Here is a 16,984-nt window from a genome sequence, read left to right on the forward strand (position 1 = left end):
AAAAACTACAGACGCCTGCTACGCAGGCTACCCCCTTGCTAATATAGAGCGCCCAAACGACGAAAAGTTTGCTATTCCTCTACCCCCACCCCCCTTTTACGAACCACCATCACTTAGCCCCCCTGATGACAACAAATTTTATTGGGAAATGACTACAGGGTTGAAGAGAGAAAGATAAATACTGCCACGACCTGTAACTCCTTGCTGAGGAGTGGTGAGGTGGGCTTAGCCTCCCACGCAGTCGTTCTTAGGGGCGATCGAGGAGTGTAACACGATCGCCCCTAAGAACGACTGTGTGGGAGGCTAAGGTGGGTTGGGCATGGGTTGGGCTAAACCAATACAGTGGTTCATTTGTCTTCACAAATCACTGTTATTTACTAAAGGCACATTCGTTGCTCGAAGAACCCTCCCTTGTCGTGTTTTCACACCAAAAATGGGCTATTACTTAGCATGCTACTAGTATGGATAAATTGTCCTGGGTGGGGTATAACAAATTATGCAAACGTGAATATGCATATTGTAACAAGAACAATATTAAAGTGATAAATGATCATCGCAGTGAATTTCCAATTTAAGCAATTGGAAATAAAGAAGCCTGAAAAAAAAATTCTGGGCTTCAACAGGATTCGAACCCGTGACCTCCGCGATACCGGTGCGATGCTCTACCAACTGAGCTATTGAAGCCACACTCCCCCGTCACCATTCACTGCGATGATCATTTATCACTTTCATATACATCCGCAGTTCATATATGAATCATTTCAAGAACAATATTGTTTGTAATAAATATATAATATTTAATTATCGATATATTTATCATTAAAAAAGAACTTTCTTGTATACAGAATCCAGTCATCATTTTCCCTGACTTCATTCATAGTGTAGATAAGTACCGGTAATTACAATCTATTAAAAGTACTGACAAAGTTGTAATGAAATTATTAACAAAAATAATTATAATATCTTTACTTCTATAAAGGACTACAGTATCTACATCTATTTTTATCTCAGAAAATACCATGGCTAGAGAATATTCTCATTCCCAAAATATTATATAAACCCCTAAACATACAATATAAAATTATGCCTTAGTATTGTTAAACAACATCTCATGGCAGGCCCGGCGAGTTGTCAGAATTTAAGTTTTCAGTCCTGCCAGTCAGAATGTAATTCATGAGAGGGCCAACTTGGGTTCAAGCATGAGCCAGACTTACTGTGCCATGTTCTGGTGAATTGTAAGGGTGTCCCAACAAAATCCCCAAGGGGGTACCCAAAAAAGTTCTATACGGGGAGGCTCCACTCCAAGCTCTAACCCCTTACCTTTTTATATACTATTTTAGCAGATATTGAACCCTTTCCATATACCTTTTACTTAAAAAAGGGACCCCTTTCATATACCTGAAAGACCTGGCATAGACTTAGAACACGACACTTTCTTGTCAATTTCATGTAGCGCTTAAAGAATTTAAAAAAAATACAGCCATAAATTGCAACTGTTCGAAATATTTTAATTAAAATTAATGCCCTCTTAAAAGCCTAAATGACAGATTCCCATACCCTTTCGTATACCTAAACTTGTGAAATCACTACCCCTTTATATACCTGAAGCCTGAAAAAGGTACCCCTTTGGCGGAGCCTCCCGGTATAGGCCATTATAGGGAGTACCCCTTCCCCACCCCCCCCCCCCGCAAAATCCTAGGGGGAAGAAAACTGCAATGGTCTAGTAGAAGGGATACTGGTTTCTTTTAAAAGAGTATGTAGCAGATATGTTTTTTAATTGGCTTCATCGAATCAACATGGGATCCTAATGTGAACATTGAAAAAAATCCAAATTGTTTTCTTCTCCAATACGTTTTAGCCATCCTAAACTAAAAGTGTTAAATTTTATTTCCAATTGGGTCAGAAACTGCAGAAATGGGGAACTGTAGCTAGACGAGCCGTGACGCTAAAACATTAATGCTTTTTTGCTGGGTTTCCCTGTCTCCCTTTGTTGTGTTGTTTTGTTCTAAACAAACTGTGAATGAAAATATGTAAATAGAATTACACACTGTCACATTATAAATCCCTTTTTTGTTTGTTTTGTGTTCGAGGAAATACTTGTTTTGAGGTCACATTTCCACTAACCTAAATGCATGCCCTCCCTCCCTGCTACTACCTCTCTCGTCTTTGCAGCCTGATTGCAGGTTACAATTCCACTAGCCCTGGGACCAACATTGTACAGTTTTTGACCCAACCTGAAATGAAATTTCATGTGGTCGGATGGCTAAAATGAGGTGAAGAAAAAACAATTCTGATTTTTTTTTTATATTTTCGATGTTCAATTCACAATTTCATGTATATATTCGATCAAGCAAATAAAAAATATCACGCATCACGTTAAATTCTACATGGCCATGCAAATGCAGCCACCTCTCATCAAAATGCAAATTACAGCTTGCTACAGCAGAGTTGTCAAGCTGTCACAAAACCAAATTGAAATCAATTGAAAGCATTCAATCCTAGCCAATCACTATGTTGCAAAAGGACCCAATGAATCAATCAGAAAGGAGAACTTAAACAAACAATTAAATTAAAGACAAGTACGGCAGGAAAAAGGCAAGAAGTTAACTTCATGTTTTTAGTCTTCCTTCCAAGAACATGTACAGAGCCTGACAACTTCTGATTTCTTAATTTCATTTCACTCAGTTGCAAAATTGCTTGCTCTATTATCTCAGGCATGCATTTTCTGCATTGAGTTGGTGTTTGAAATAGATTTTGACTTTGTTCCAAACAAGTCTAATTTTACTTTCTTCCTACTCATAAAATCATGCTGTAGGAGTCTGTTGAGTCGACTTGACAAAGACGTTCTGTCCTGAATAAAGAAACCAAGAAATTTACTTTTGACTGTTTTTTGGATACTATTCTTTCAAGACTATAATTTTTAAAAATAATTTCATGTCAAATCTTTAGCTTTATAAAGATTACGAAGATAATCGACAGAATACTCCTTCAAGCTGTACAATATAAGTTAATTTTCACTTATTTGGGCTCAATTCTTGCATTTTATGTACTCAAGAAAGTACATATTAATTCAAATGCATTGATCAAAGATGCCAGTACTAAATAACATGGGTGCTTTTCTTCATACGAGTAAACATCTTGACCATAGTTGGCATTCTGTTAAATCCCTTCACAAATAATACCACTAAAAGAAGAAAAATACTTCCAAACACAATCACCCTCTGTGCAGCAGAGCCCTCCCCTCCCCTCCCATCCACTTTCGTTTCCATGAGTAATCCACTTGGCTCCAGCATTGCTGCTCGGCGCATTTGCCTAAGATGTGCAGTCTGCATTTGATCTTGTTTCATTTTCTTCTGATGTGCCAGCTGGTTCTCTTTCATTGCAATAGCGTCAACCAAGTTGTCATTGATAAACACCTCTTTTTCCTGGCTCTGAAGTGATTTCTCTGTATCCATTTCCTTGTGCTTCTGCGATGGTTGCTTGTAAGTGTACAGCAGCCAGCGCAAGTACACCCCCAGTAACCCAGTAGCCACGCCTGTGACATGTGACAGACACCCATCTGAAAAAATAAATAAATAAACACATTGTTTTCTTCCTTGCAGACTGTAGTGCCAGGTGAATTAAATTGTTTAATGAAATTCCACGGCTAAAATCATTAAAAAGATCATAAAAAGACTTCTTATTAATTTTATAAATGATTAAGCACTCTCTGGAGTACTTTCTTGTGGAAGGCATGGTGGCCTAATGATTAGCAAGCTGAATCCCATATTAAGTGGTGTAGGCTCAAGCCTGGCTGAGTCAATGCATAATTTGTGATCTTGGGCTAGATATCTTACTCTCACAGGGCTTTTCTTAACCCAGGAGTGAAAATGGGTACCAACAAATAAAAATGCTGGCTAGGGGTAAATACTCTTAGCTAGTTGCTTCATGCCATGCAAACCAGAGAAAAGTGCAGGTGGGCTTTCAGGCTCAAACACAGAATTTTCACTTTCTACTTTCTTAGGCTCAATTACTAGCTGCTGTTCAGAAAAATGACATCATGCTCCTGCCCCGAGTGAGTCTCTTCTGGGCTCAGAGGAATGGACACCAGACTCAAGAGAATGGCAGAAATCAAGCCTAGTACTTTATCTGACATGGGAAGGCGCTGTGGCTTTATGGTTAGCGCGCTTAACTCCGAGCTGAATGGCCCCGGTTCAAGCCCTGGCCAGGGCGCTGCATTGTGTTCTTGGGCAAGACACTTTACTCTCACAGTGCCTCTCTTCACATACCTTATTGTTACTTATTTTCGCGGGAACTTAATTTCGCGAAAATGGAGCGGGCATATTTCGTGGGACTTAATTTTCGTGAATTGGCCAAAAATACGTAATTAACATAAAAATACAAATTATAGAAAATGTTTGAAATAAATTTTCGCGGGGCTTTAAAATCGTGAAAATTAAGTCCCGCAAAAATTAGTAACAATAAGATAGCTGTATAAATGGGTACCGGCGAATTTATGGCTGGGGGTAACCCTGCGTTGAACTAGCATCCCATCAAGTCGGAGTAGCAATACTCCTAGTCACTTAATGCTACAGAAACCGGGATTAAGCTCCAGCTGTATGGGCCACTTGGCTCAGACACATACTTCACCTTTACCTTTATCTGACTTAGAGATTGGCAAGTGAGGAGTGAAAAATCAAAAGTGGGTAAAATGGCCTAAAACCTTGAATGAAGACAAGGATAACCCTTTGAGTCATTGTTTGAACCTAATCTTAATGCCATCTTTATGATTCAAACGATCAATCAAGAGACTGTATGTTCACGTACCTTCAAGTTCCTTCTCTACCAACAGTGTTCGCATGGTCCTCATACCCAATGGCTTCCTAATTACAAATGAAAATTATAAGTCTTGTAAGCTACATCCAATAACAGTGGATCCATATCTAGTTGGTTAAAAACTGACAACTTATATGTATACCATATTTCCTCAAATAAAGAAGTCATCCGTCGACTAATCCCCTCCTTAAGCGAAAATATTTGAAATTATCGCCTCCCTTGAATGATCATCCCCACCCCTTTCTAAATAGAAAACGGCCTTTCTCTCTCTACCTCCCCTTTCTTTTACCTCTACCTGTCAAATAAAATTTGCAAATGGGATAGGAATGAGTTTCGCTTTGACGCTGAAATGACACTGAAAATTAGTCAAAAAAGACAAGTTTAGAACACTTTGAAAGTCTGTGTTCAGCGTGGTTGATGTAATGTGATTATTTAATATGATTGAATGGAGCCACACAAAAAAAACATAAACAGCACGAATTCCAGCCAGCAATTTTTTTAATCAAAGTCTCTTCGAGATATCGACGTTTTTGCATGAAGTATGAGTCGAAGGTTTATCCTGTGCATTGTTCTTCGAACTTATCATTACAGTTTCTTTGTAGTTTAGTTTAACAATTTCCTATCTTCGCGGAGGAAATGCAGCCATATAATGTTGTCAATAATGGCTCGTCCGCGCCGGGTATTTATACACATATTCCTTAACATTACACAAATAAACAGTGCAAGTTTCACCGAGATCTGACAATTCTATACTTTAAAATTGCAAGGACCTTTTGAGGCAGTCGATTACGGCAGCGAAATTAGCAAATGAAACAGCAAAATATGCGTTTGGCGCTTTGTTTTTGCGACGCCATATTTGAATTATTATAGGTAGACCGCTGTTCAATGTGTTCAAGGCCGTAACGTTACGATTGCTCCACGAAAAAGCACGAAAAAAATACGGATATTTCCGACTACTGTCGGAGAAAACATTGCGCATATATTAAATTGCGGCATAAACAAATCGTTACACTCAAGCTGCGTTTTGTCTAGGCTCTGCGAGGGTCGGATATCAAGACCCAGGATTAAACAAAAGCCATATATACAGTGAATGCTTTCGAATTATATTTGAAGATGAAATACGAAAGAATTTTGCTGTCTTTGACTGAAATTCCACTCGAACTGCGTAGATACGATCGCATGTTGTAAAGCCGATTCATGCAACATTGCTGTCATTCCCTGTCAACGCGAGGTCACGTCCCTAACGACCTACGCTGATGACGAAATAGAGTTGCGCTTGCATGTAGCGACCAAATTTGGCCTAATTTTTAACCGCTCCTAAGCTAAAAGAAGCCCCCATCTCTTGCATTTGTTTTAACTTCAATAATATCTTTGAAAAGAGCGAGTTTTTTGGTATGGTTTATTTTTGACGTTTGTAATTTTTAAACGATGTAAGTGCTAGTGATTATTTATTCGTGTTTTAGTTACGCAATCCATTGTTTGTGCGACGCTTTTTATAGATCGCCTTTCAGACACACGTGCGTTGAGATAAGAAAGCTGACATGTCACTTTTAAAATTGTTATATAACGTTTGTAAATGTGACAAGTCACGTTTTTTTCACGAGATCGCAAGTGATCACCCACAGCGGAAAGTAATCCCTTGAGAAATTAAAACAGTCCCTTGAGAAATTAAAAAAGTCCCTTGAGAGTTTACAAATATGTGGTTCCAAATTTTGTTCACATAACCCCTATTCTACGTTTTTAGCTTGTAAACAAGCAAAAACGTCGAAAAAAAGGGCAAGCCTTTCGATTATTAAAAAAATTGCCTTCTCTCGAATAATCACCCCCTTTTATTGGTGTAAAAAATAAAATATATCACCCTTGGCTAAGATATTACTTGAGAAAATATGGTATGTTAGGATTGAGATGCAATGAGGATTTCAGGACTTGAAGTTGTGCACACAACCACACTCCAAAATTTACCATGCCTTCTAACTGGCCACTTTTCTTCCTACCTTAGTATTTGTGAATATTCATTTTCAAGGCTTTTCTTCACGTTTCCAAATGGCGATTTCACGTCTCTCTTTTCAGTTTCATCTGTATCACTCTTGTCAATAAACTCACTCTGTTGCCCTCCCACATCGTCAGCATTATTCTCTGAAAACTGCTCCGTTTCATCATCATCATCATCATCATCTTGGTGAACATCCCCTTTCTTGCCGAAGCAGCCATCATTTCTCTGCCAACTCAGGATCTTTCTCAACCGTTCAGTTGACAAAAAGTCACCATAACCCAAGGATCCACACACCATAGCTTGCTCCATGTACAAATCCCTCTGGTAGTTACTCGTTTCTAGTGTTCTCTTCTGCTCAGTTGCTGTCATTTCAGGATACATGTTGGAGCAAATACGATGGTAAATTTCTTCTAGTCCGCCCTGGATATTCGATTTTACTAGACGCTTCACGAACACTGGAGTACAACCTGCAATTGGGGAACACACTCATCAGCTGTAACACATGTACAGCTGTTTCAACCGAAAAAAATTGGTCTTAGTACAAAAGTGTAACACCCCCCAACAATGCCAAAAGTTATTCAACCCTACAAGTTAAGACCATTTTGGTGCTGGTGACTAAATTGTAACCAAAGTCGTCGGCCTGGCGGCTAAAATTGAGAAGGATTAAAAGTGTGAGCTTAATTTAGCGACTAAAATTTTTTACTGGCGACCAAACTTGAGCAGTCGGTGGCCAAATGGCCACTAAGGAAAAAAATACACTTGGATGGTTGTTATTATGGGTGGTGGAATTTTACTAAACAAAACATTGTTTTAACCTACAATGTATGACCAGGGGACCACACTTAAACATTTTAACATAGGGGGAGGGTAGGGCTTTATATTATCATGGCACAAAACAAGCTTTTGGTCTATTATTCTAGGATGGAAAAATCTAGCTCGCCAGCAGCAAATTCAAAGAGCCACGATGGTTTACAGGTCTCTGCACAGGTTGGCTCCAGAATAGTTACCTATCCTCTAAATTTGAAAAACAAGAAACTGTGTACAACCTAAGGGACTCTGAAAACAAACTCAATGTTGTATTACCGCGCACTAGCTATTACAAAAACAGCTTTACATATAGTGGCGCCATCTTGTACAACAGTCTTCCTATTAACGTAAGACAAGCAGAGTCCCTTGGGCAATTCAAAAAACTAATTGAATGAGTTCTCTAGGGCATGGCATTCGTGGAAAGCAGCTTTTTAGATATGTATATATATTTTTATATTTCCCCTCTTTCTTGTATATATTATATATTCATAATTAGATTGTTGTATTGTAGCTGATGAATTTGACCGTGTTTTTAAATAAAGATTATCCAATCCAATCCAATCCAGTCTTTTTATGCTTATTAAACTTGATAAACTAAACCTTCTAGTGAAGTAATCCACATGAATCTTAAACCTACCTTGGGTCTCTCCTAGCTGAAAAAACAGAGCTTGGTGTGTTAAGGTGTAGCCCTGTGCTCCCTCGGCTGATATCATTCCCCAACATTTATCAGATACATGGCATGGCTGAGCGCCCTCAGAACCCGTACCAGTTAGCTCCGTCATACACTGGTCACTGGTGTTCTCATCAAAGCTGATCACATTTCTTCTGTTTTCAGGGTGGTATTGTCGTCTTGATAGCTTTTTGTTCGTAAAAGGTTTAAAGTTTGACCAAGGATAAGACACTTGTTTCTTAAATTTCATGAAGTATTCTGATGACGATTCTTGAAGAAATGGCAGTGCATCTTGAGCGATGATAGATGCTTTATTATAAAGTCCTTTTATATGTTTCAGCACACTGTCCTCAACAGTTAGTTGGCCATCTTTTACCTCATTAATGATTGTGAGGAAAGCTCCTATGAACGGCATGAAAAAAGAGTATATATTGAACATACAGTTGAATCCTGATAACTCAAACCCTCAGTTACTCGGACCTTCTGCTAACTCAAACCTTTTTCAATTTGCCTTTAGGTAATCTTTTTACTGATTTTATTCTTGATAACTCTAACTCCTGAAAACTCGAACCTTTTTCAATTTCCCTTGAAGGGTCGAGTTACCCCGCCCCCCTATTGAAGTTTTTCTTTTTCGAAACTTTGAAGAGGATTTACTCTATAATGCTGAAACTCTCAGGCTACGTTTACACGGACACGGTTATCAATCGACACGGTTTCATGACCTCGAAACCGCATCGAAAACGACACGGTTTCAAAGTGTTTACACGGAGCCTATATAACGATTTTCCGACTGTTTTCGAATGTGATTGTATAAGCAAGCGCTGCTCTCTATGCGTGTTTCACCATGTTTACCCTTCGCAAGCCAGCCAGTTCGTGCCAAAATACATGGCCGTTTTCAAATCGATGCGGTTTTGCCGTTTTTGACCGTTTACACGACAACGAAACCGTATCGTTTTGAAAACGCTCCACTTTTGACAGTGTTTTCAAAACGACCCGGTTACAGTAGTGGTCTCGATCAGTGCCGTGTAAACGAAAGACGTAACCGCATCGCTTTCGATGCGGTTACAAATGAAACCGTGTCCGTGTAAACAGTGCCTCAGTAGCTGTTTATTCATCCCTTGGGAAATTTTAAAAAGTCAACCATGTGTCCATGATTTTTCATGTTGCCATGGTAATGTCATGATTACAAGCAGGTCTGGCCAAAAAATCACCAATTTTGACATTTTTCTTTATTTTTTCAGTTTTTTTTTTAACAAAATTGTATGATTTGCTTAATTTTGTGTTTCATAAGCATTAGGAACAATGCCAAGTGATATGGCATTGTTAAACAAAAGTAAACAAATGCCATATCACCCTGCAGGTGATATGGAATTTTTTTACTAATCATTGTCAGCCATGAAAGAAATGAAAGTATATTATAAAAAAAAAGACAATAAAATGAGCCGCTATCAATCAAAGATGACATTTGTTGCAGGAACTATCCAGCTGAATTAATAAAAATAAACAAATTGGGTCATCTCAGCTTTTAGCTATTGCATAATATCAAATCTGATATCTTTGTATTTGTATTCAATAAAAGATCTAGAGACTCTGTGCTTATTTACTTTAGACGTCAAGCTGTTTAAACTTGGTTCGCATTGAAGTCATTTCCTTTTTTTCTGTTTCAAGGATCGAAAAAAGAGGAAAGAAGTGGATTTATATATTTGAGGCTTTATTACAATGTACAAATGATCTTTTCTAATGAAACAAAATTATCAGGGGCACCCACCACGAATCAATGGAATATCACTTTTCTGTTTTCCAGTATCACATTAATGGCTTACATTTGTACAAGCTAACAAGGTTCATATGTGTTCAAATTTTTTATATGCACAATATAAAGTAGCAGGCATTTTGTAGCTTGCCTTAAGACGTCCCTTATTTCCTTCCCCCAGAAAAGGGAGAGAAAATAGACGGCTACACGCTTGCAAACACTATTTACAACTCGAATTTTATACGAGCTTCTGTTGCCGTTCCGAAAATCTCAGCTAGCTTTTATTAGGAACTGAATTAATTCGAAGTTCTTCTTTGTGGTGCGAGAGCGCTTATATACCAGGTCTATTGTTTGTAGTTATCTACAAATTAATTTGAAAGGATATTAAACGTGACTGTTCACTAAACTTTCACACTAAATCCGAATATTTGAGGTAGGCTTCTGTACTTTAATACGTGCCCTAAACTTATAGAACCGTGACGAAAAAACATGTCTATAATTTTGTACGCCTTTGAAATTTCAAATGAAAAAACATTTTACGCATGAATTTCAAACGTTTTGTTCGTCAAAGCTCTATACATGACAGAATACAAAGAAACTGGAAAAAGAAAATACACGTGAATTAAAGTTTAACATCGAGCTGAATCTACGTTCTGCATTTCGTAGAATTCTATTTCTCAATGAACTCCGGTCGTCTAGCTTTGCGAAGTTAAGCCGTTAACTCGACTTTTAAGACTTAATAATTACTTCCTAGAATTTGATATTTCTGCGGACTTCAAGATAGCCGACTTCCGTACTTCCTTGAAAGATATCAAAATGAAATATTAACTTGTTTAACTAAACTGATACGAAATAAACAAAGTATACGTATCGAAGATTACCTTGAGCGACTCGCAGGCCAAAGATACCATCCAAGTTTATACTCCTGTAGTCTCGTTTGAAAAAGTCGAGAACTCTGTTCAAAGAAGAAATGACTTCTTCTTTCAAATCCTCACTTCTTTGATCATAAGGAAGCGCTGATCCCAAACACAAAACAAGCAAAAGCGTTAGCCGTGAACACGATTTTACGAGAATCATTTTCCGCGCTCTTGTGGTCACCCGCCAAACCCGCTCTGCACTTCTAAAGCACAAAAGCGTGGCTTTCCGACAAGTATTTACACGTGTTGTTGTCAATATTCAATACTCTTCAAAAGGCAATGAATAAATACTCCATGGTTATTTCAAAGCAGTTAATTTGAAGTCGCAGCACACCACTCAATCAGTTTCATACATCCTGCGCCAATGTTTAAGAGACAAGAACGCACGTCACAACGAAAGAACTTCAACAGCAGTGTTTAATGCAACCAAGATGGCGGACATATAACACATACAGAACATGTGGCGCGAAAACATGCGCGCGCATATAACAATACAAATGCCGCAGGCACTGCCTGCTGGCGCAACCTCTTCTCTCCTTTAAATGGTAGCGAACTGACAAACTGTAGTTGTACACAGGCTTGAAATACATGGGCAATAAAAAATATGAACTTAAACGAAGAAAACTGCATGTCAATTAAGACAGACTAACCAAATGTCTCAGTCTCTAGTAGTACCTTGTGAAAGTGTAAACCTAAAACTAAACTGTGGATCTAAAGGTACCACACGCAGGTTAAAATCTAACATAGTCCTGCAAGTGTGAAGGAGGTCTGTGCTGCCTTTGAGGTCTTGAAGCTGGGTGATCAGGAAAGTTGGGAGGAGACAACAATGGTTGATCTGTGGCTGCAACACTTGTGCTTGACTCGTCTTGTACGGCGACTGGGGAAGGTGAGCGACTGGTGGTATCAAGTGGTGTGTCATCACTGGTGAAGGACGGGACTTGTTCCTCGTCAGACGGAATGGTGATGAGTTCTGGAGGTGCAGGGGGAGATAACACAGGATGTACCGGGGCTGGGGACACCGCAGGAGTTACTGGAGGCTCGACGTCCATGTCTGGAGGGGCTGAAGGACCTGGGAGGCTGGGCACAATGATGGAAGAGGGAACGGAATAGCACTCGGACAGCTTGACTTTGTAAGAAGTGGCTCTGAGTTGTGAGCCACGAAACTTCTTTACAAAACACCAAGGGGTGTCGATGGAGACAACGACATAGCGATCACGAGCGCGTGACTTGTCCTTATCAGAGAAGAGGTAGACAATATCTCCAACTTGTAGAGGTGGCGTGTTTGCGACAAGACCGCGGGGGTTCTTGGACTTCTCGCTATAGGCGTGGTTAGTAGAGCGATGTTTGTGCCTATCGAGTATGAGTTGGTAATCAGACAAGGGCAACTGCTCATGGGTGAATTGGTTGCGTTGGGTCCACAACTCGAGAGAAGAAAGACCCGAGAAACGAAGGCGGGAGTTAAGACGTGCGGTAGCCAGAGCGAGGCCAACTTCGCCTACTGGTCCTCCACCTGGTTCTTGTCGGAGGAGCTCTTCTTCAAGTTCGCGGACTGCCTTCTCGGCGACAGGGTTGTGGTTCTTATTCTTAATACGGCCGACATCGATTGAGACGTTCAAATGTTCAAGTGAGTCGTTGTTGCTCAGGGATGAAAAACCAGGAGCAGGATCAACACGTATAACAGCTCTAGGACCATCAAGAGGGTGTAAACCGACGATTAGTTTTGTGAGGGCATCGCGTAGAGTGTCATGCTTTTCGTCCGGTATCAAGCAAGATGCAGTAAGTGACGTGGAGCATTCTCTAAGAACAAGGATGAACTGACGGTGGCGCTTGATTACGTCAGCGGCAAAGGAGATTCCTATCACTTCGGGAGGGTCATCAGAGGATTGGGATACCAAGGTGCTCGGAAACGACTGGAGTGAAGCGCACGTGTGGCAGGCAGATGTAACGCAGGAAATGGCGTCGCTCATGTCAAGCGCAAAGAACTGTCGTTGGAACACCATTTGGAGCTGATGGCGGGAAGGATGGTTTAGTTTGATGTGGAGGGCAGTTAGAAGACCATCCAGTACAGAACGGGGCACAACAATTGCTTCGGAAACAGGAACGAATGGCTTGGAGTGTTTGACTACGAGGACTCCGTCACGAGCAATGGAGGTGCAGCTGAGATACCGCTTAACGTCGCGAATATTGGTGATCTTCTTTGACGGGCGAGTGCCTTGTTTGAGGTGGGCATGCACCCTTCGGAGGTCGGGGCAGTCGTTCTGGATCTGTAGCCATGCTGACCTTGTGGTGAACGGGAGGTTGGACTTCTTGTCGAGAATGTCCTGAATCGAAACGCTACGCACGACTGAGTCTTCCATTTCGTGGACGAAGGTGCAAATTTGGCATTTAGGCTCACTGCAGTCGGGGGCATTGCGACTGGTGAAGTCAGACGGAAGGTTGGCCTTACCAGCCAAATGTTGAAGACTGACTTGGTAACGGCTTACAGTCGTGAGGAAGGAAGTTACTCGGGGGCTGGCCGAGAATTCACCGCGACATAACTTTTCGATTGCTTGAACGCACGGTTTGCTGTCAGTTAATACAGTCGTAGGCTGTTGCGACTGAATGATGAATGGAGCGAAGTGTTTGACAGCAGCAGCAATAGATAATGCTTCGACCTCGCAGGGGAGCCAGGTGACTTGGTGTTTCCGCAACTTGGCGCTGTAGAAGCCAGCAAGGGAAAGATGACTTTCACGGGTAACATACAATGTAGCACCAAGGCCTCTCTTGGTGACTGAGCCATCGGTGACTATCCAAAGAGTGTCAGAAGGACGTGGTAGGACTATGGATTTGTGTTTGGACAGATACTCTTGAGCACGCTTGAACCTGAAGGTGAGGTTCTCATCCCAAAGCAGCTTGTCGTTAGACTGGAGGCCCGTGAGGGTGCTCTCGAGGGGGTCCACTATGTCCGAGCAGTTTGGGAGTACGCGACTGAGGACTTTATAGGCTCCAATGAAGGAACGTAGGCCTTTCACACTTTGGGGAGGAGGGCATGATTGCAAGACGGCAATACGATGAGGGCTGGCTGATAGACGGCCTTGAGACCAGATCCAGCCAAGGATGGTGGTAGACTTTGGACAGATGACAGTCTTCGTAGGGGACAAACGGAGGTTACAACGATCAAGCGCCTCCAGTACCCGTCTCCAGTTGGTCAAGAGGGTTTCGGGTGTATCGCCGCCACAGTACAGGTCGTCTGCGAGCTTAGCCACGCAGCCTTCTTGAATTAAGTCACCCAGAACACGACACATCATTTCCTCGAGTGCGGTCTCGGAGCCAGGCATCCCCATTGCTGATCTTGTGTATACACGGATTCCACGGAAGGGGGTGGCTACACCACAGTACTTTAGAGAAGACTGGGAGAGAGGTATCTGGTAGAATGCTCGGGTGAGATCAGTTTGGATCATGTAGCGCCATGGTGTGATAGTGCGCAGGGTTGTGTCGACGTCTGGCATTAGAGATGGCTGCGGTTTACTGTAGCGTGCTACGTCGGCAAATGCGGTCACGAGTCGGTGACCACCTGAAGGCTTTTTTACAAGAAATGAAGGATTAAGATACTCAACGGTTATGCCCAGATCCTCGGGGCGACGGAAGACCTGGGCCTGTTCCAGCTCGTCAAACTTAGCTTGGAGTTCTACCAGTTGGTTGCGAGAGTACTGAGGTACGCGGCCTTTCCGTTGTGGGGGCTGTACGGGGCCTATATTCACAGTTGCTTGGATGGGACCAGCAGCACCATTGTAACCGGCTATGTCGGGGTTGAAGACTCTGTCGTATGACTGCAGCAGCTGTTGAAACTTGAGACGGGTTTCATCTGGCAGCAACTTGTCGGGGTCTAAGGACACGGAAGACGAGAAGGGAGGTAGACTGTGTGGCTTCACTGGAATAGACTTAGTGGTGGGTGCTGGGTTGGGGGTCGGTGACGGTGTTTCTGCTGTGGGTAGAATCTCGCTGAGGTGCTCGTGGCGACATATGGCTTTCGGCTCGTTGGAAGTGTTGGTTAAGCGGATTTTGGATCCGACTGCTTCTACAACTTGAGGTTCAGGCCAAATGCAGGTGGGTTTGGTGTGTTTCGATATTGGGGTGTCTGTGCGCGGTTGAAGTGCTAGTACGCAATCGTCACCTAGGTCGGAGGGGACGTCCAGTTCCAAGTATTCACCAGGCCAAACAACGGTTGCGGAGGAGGAAGCGCGTAGGACGTAACTTTGTGCACGTCGCACAGCATGAGAACCAGTTGAATCACTATCGGGGTCATAATGTATGACCTCAGAGTCCTGAATACGTACTTGGCACAAAGCGGGACGGACGGTGATGTCGTTAGCAATAAGGACGGGTGTGCCAGCCAGGACGTCTACGTCTAAGTCGTCAACAACGAGGGCGTCAAGACCGAGTTGTTTGTCTGCTCGGGATAAGATGAGGTGAGTTTCCCCGGCTACAGCTAAGGGAGTCATGCCGTCGGCTTGTAAAGCTTGCTGGGAAGACTTTACAATGGTTGCACCAATTGAACGGGCCACGGATGACTTGATCATACTAGTCTCTGCACCTGTGTCTAGGGTCAGTCGGAGTGGATGCTGTTTGTAAAAAGCCTTAAAGTGGGGTGACTGTTTAGTGCTGACACGGCGTGAAACTGTACGAGCGGTAGTGTGTGGAGGGGGGTCGTCCTCGTCAGGGAAGGCTGAGGGCACATAGTATGAGTAGTCAGGGTCCTCGTCGTCAAGGGTAGAGGTAAGGCGAGAACGAGAAAGGTAAGTACGGTCCTCCGGAGGTAAATATGAGCATGCACTTAAGAAGTGCTGGTCGTTGCGACCAGCTTGTTTACATAAAGGACAGGACCTTGGTCGCCTCGGAGGCCATGGTTGTGCAGAAGACTTAACGGAGGGGCGAGGAGGTGGCTGCCTGAACCGCGAAGCAGTGGTTCGGAGAACTTTGGTGTCGGCGTTGGAGTGAATCTCATCGAGAAGAGAGTCTAGCGCCTGCGAGATTTCAGGTTTTAGGGAAGCAAGTGTTCTTGATCTTAAATCAGTTCCGTAGCGCTGCTTGACAAGGGCAGGTAGATCGTTATGAATGAGTCTTAGCCAGGTTAAAACCACGAAATTCTCAAGTGTGGGTGACAGTTCCTCATCAAAAGTAATGACTTCCCCATGGTGGGTTATGTTGCCATTTGCAACAAGCAAATTATCTTCAGTGAAGGACATTAACCGTTGAAACAAGTCTTCAGGGCGTTCATCAACTTCGAGTTTAATGTTAGAGAAATCTAGAAAATGAGCACCCGTGGACTGAAAGCCAAAGTGGGACCTTATTGCTTGCCAAATGGACTTGACTGAAGTGGTATTCTTCACAATGGTATTGCGTGAAATAACGGGGCAAAAATTTGCTATCTGACCTAACATGAGTTCAAGGTGTACGTTCTTCTGTGCGGCGGTACGTCGGCGAGTTGATGGGACGTCTTCCCCATCGGTAGAGAGCCCTCTATTGGGGGCAGTGGACGACTTTTTCTGCCATGTAAAATTGTCTGCTAAAAACGGGGCGAAATTAGCGTCTAAAGACAGGGAATACTGAAGATTCTGGCGCCAGGCTTCAAATGATGTGATACTTTCGTTCTTTGTTAGGGACCACTGTTTCGGGGCTCTATTTGAATGCATGTTTAACACAGTAACAGTAAGGAACAGTGAAGTTATACTTTCCTTACGATGAGACGGCTGTTCAGAGTTCACTCGACCATAGGATAGGTAGACTCGTTGTTGCTTGGACCAGCGAGACGACACTCAGGCTCTTGAGGACGTGGATTAATCGCCGCTGCCACCACGCCAATGTTTAAGAGACAAGAACGCACGTCACAACGAAAGAACTTCAACAGCAGTGTTTAATGCAACCAAGATGGCGGACATATAACACATACAGAACATGTGGCGCGAAAACATGCGCGCGCATATAACAATACAAATGCCGCAGGCACTGCCTGCTGGCGCTGCATAAATTACATGTAAGCGAGTACCAGT

General features: G+C 42.4%; 2 protein-coding genes across 2 annotated transcripts; both read right to left on the reverse strand.

The window, feature by feature from the left end:
• Positions 1–760: 760 nt before the first annotated feature.
• On the reverse strand, positions 761–11,302 carry LOC144636310 (UPF0764 protein C16orf89 homolog). The gene is made up of 5 exons (XM_078495487.1): positions 10,920–11,302; positions 8,253–8,687; positions 6,810–7,275; positions 4,807–4,862; positions 761–3,559 (listed from the first exon to the last, which is right to left on the reverse strand). The coding sequence occupies exons 1-5, from the start codon at positions 11,113–11,115 to the stop codon at positions 3,099–3,101; spliced, it is 1,614 nt and encodes a 537-aa protein (XP_078351613.1). The 5' UTR covers positions 11,116–11,302; the 3' UTR covers positions 761–3,098.
• A 190-nt stretch (positions 11,303–11,492) lies between these two features.
• Positions 11,493–16,934, reverse strand: LOC144636243 (uncharacterized). The gene has a single exon (XM_078495403.1). It carries the CDS (start codon positions 16,625–16,627, stop codon positions 11,687–11,689), a length of 4,941 nt encoding a protein of 1,646 aa, XP_078351529.1. The 5' UTR covers positions 16,628–16,934; the 3' UTR covers positions 11,493–11,686.
• Positions 16,935–16,984: the final 50 nt, after the last annotated feature.

Source organism: Oculina patagonica, chromosome 13 (assembly GCF_052425735.1).
Source record: "Oculina patagonica isolate OP01 chromosome 13, crgOcupat, whole genome shotgun sequence".
Lineage (NCBI taxonomy): Eukaryota > Metazoa > Cnidaria > Anthozoa > Scleractinia > Oculinidae > Oculina > Oculina patagonica.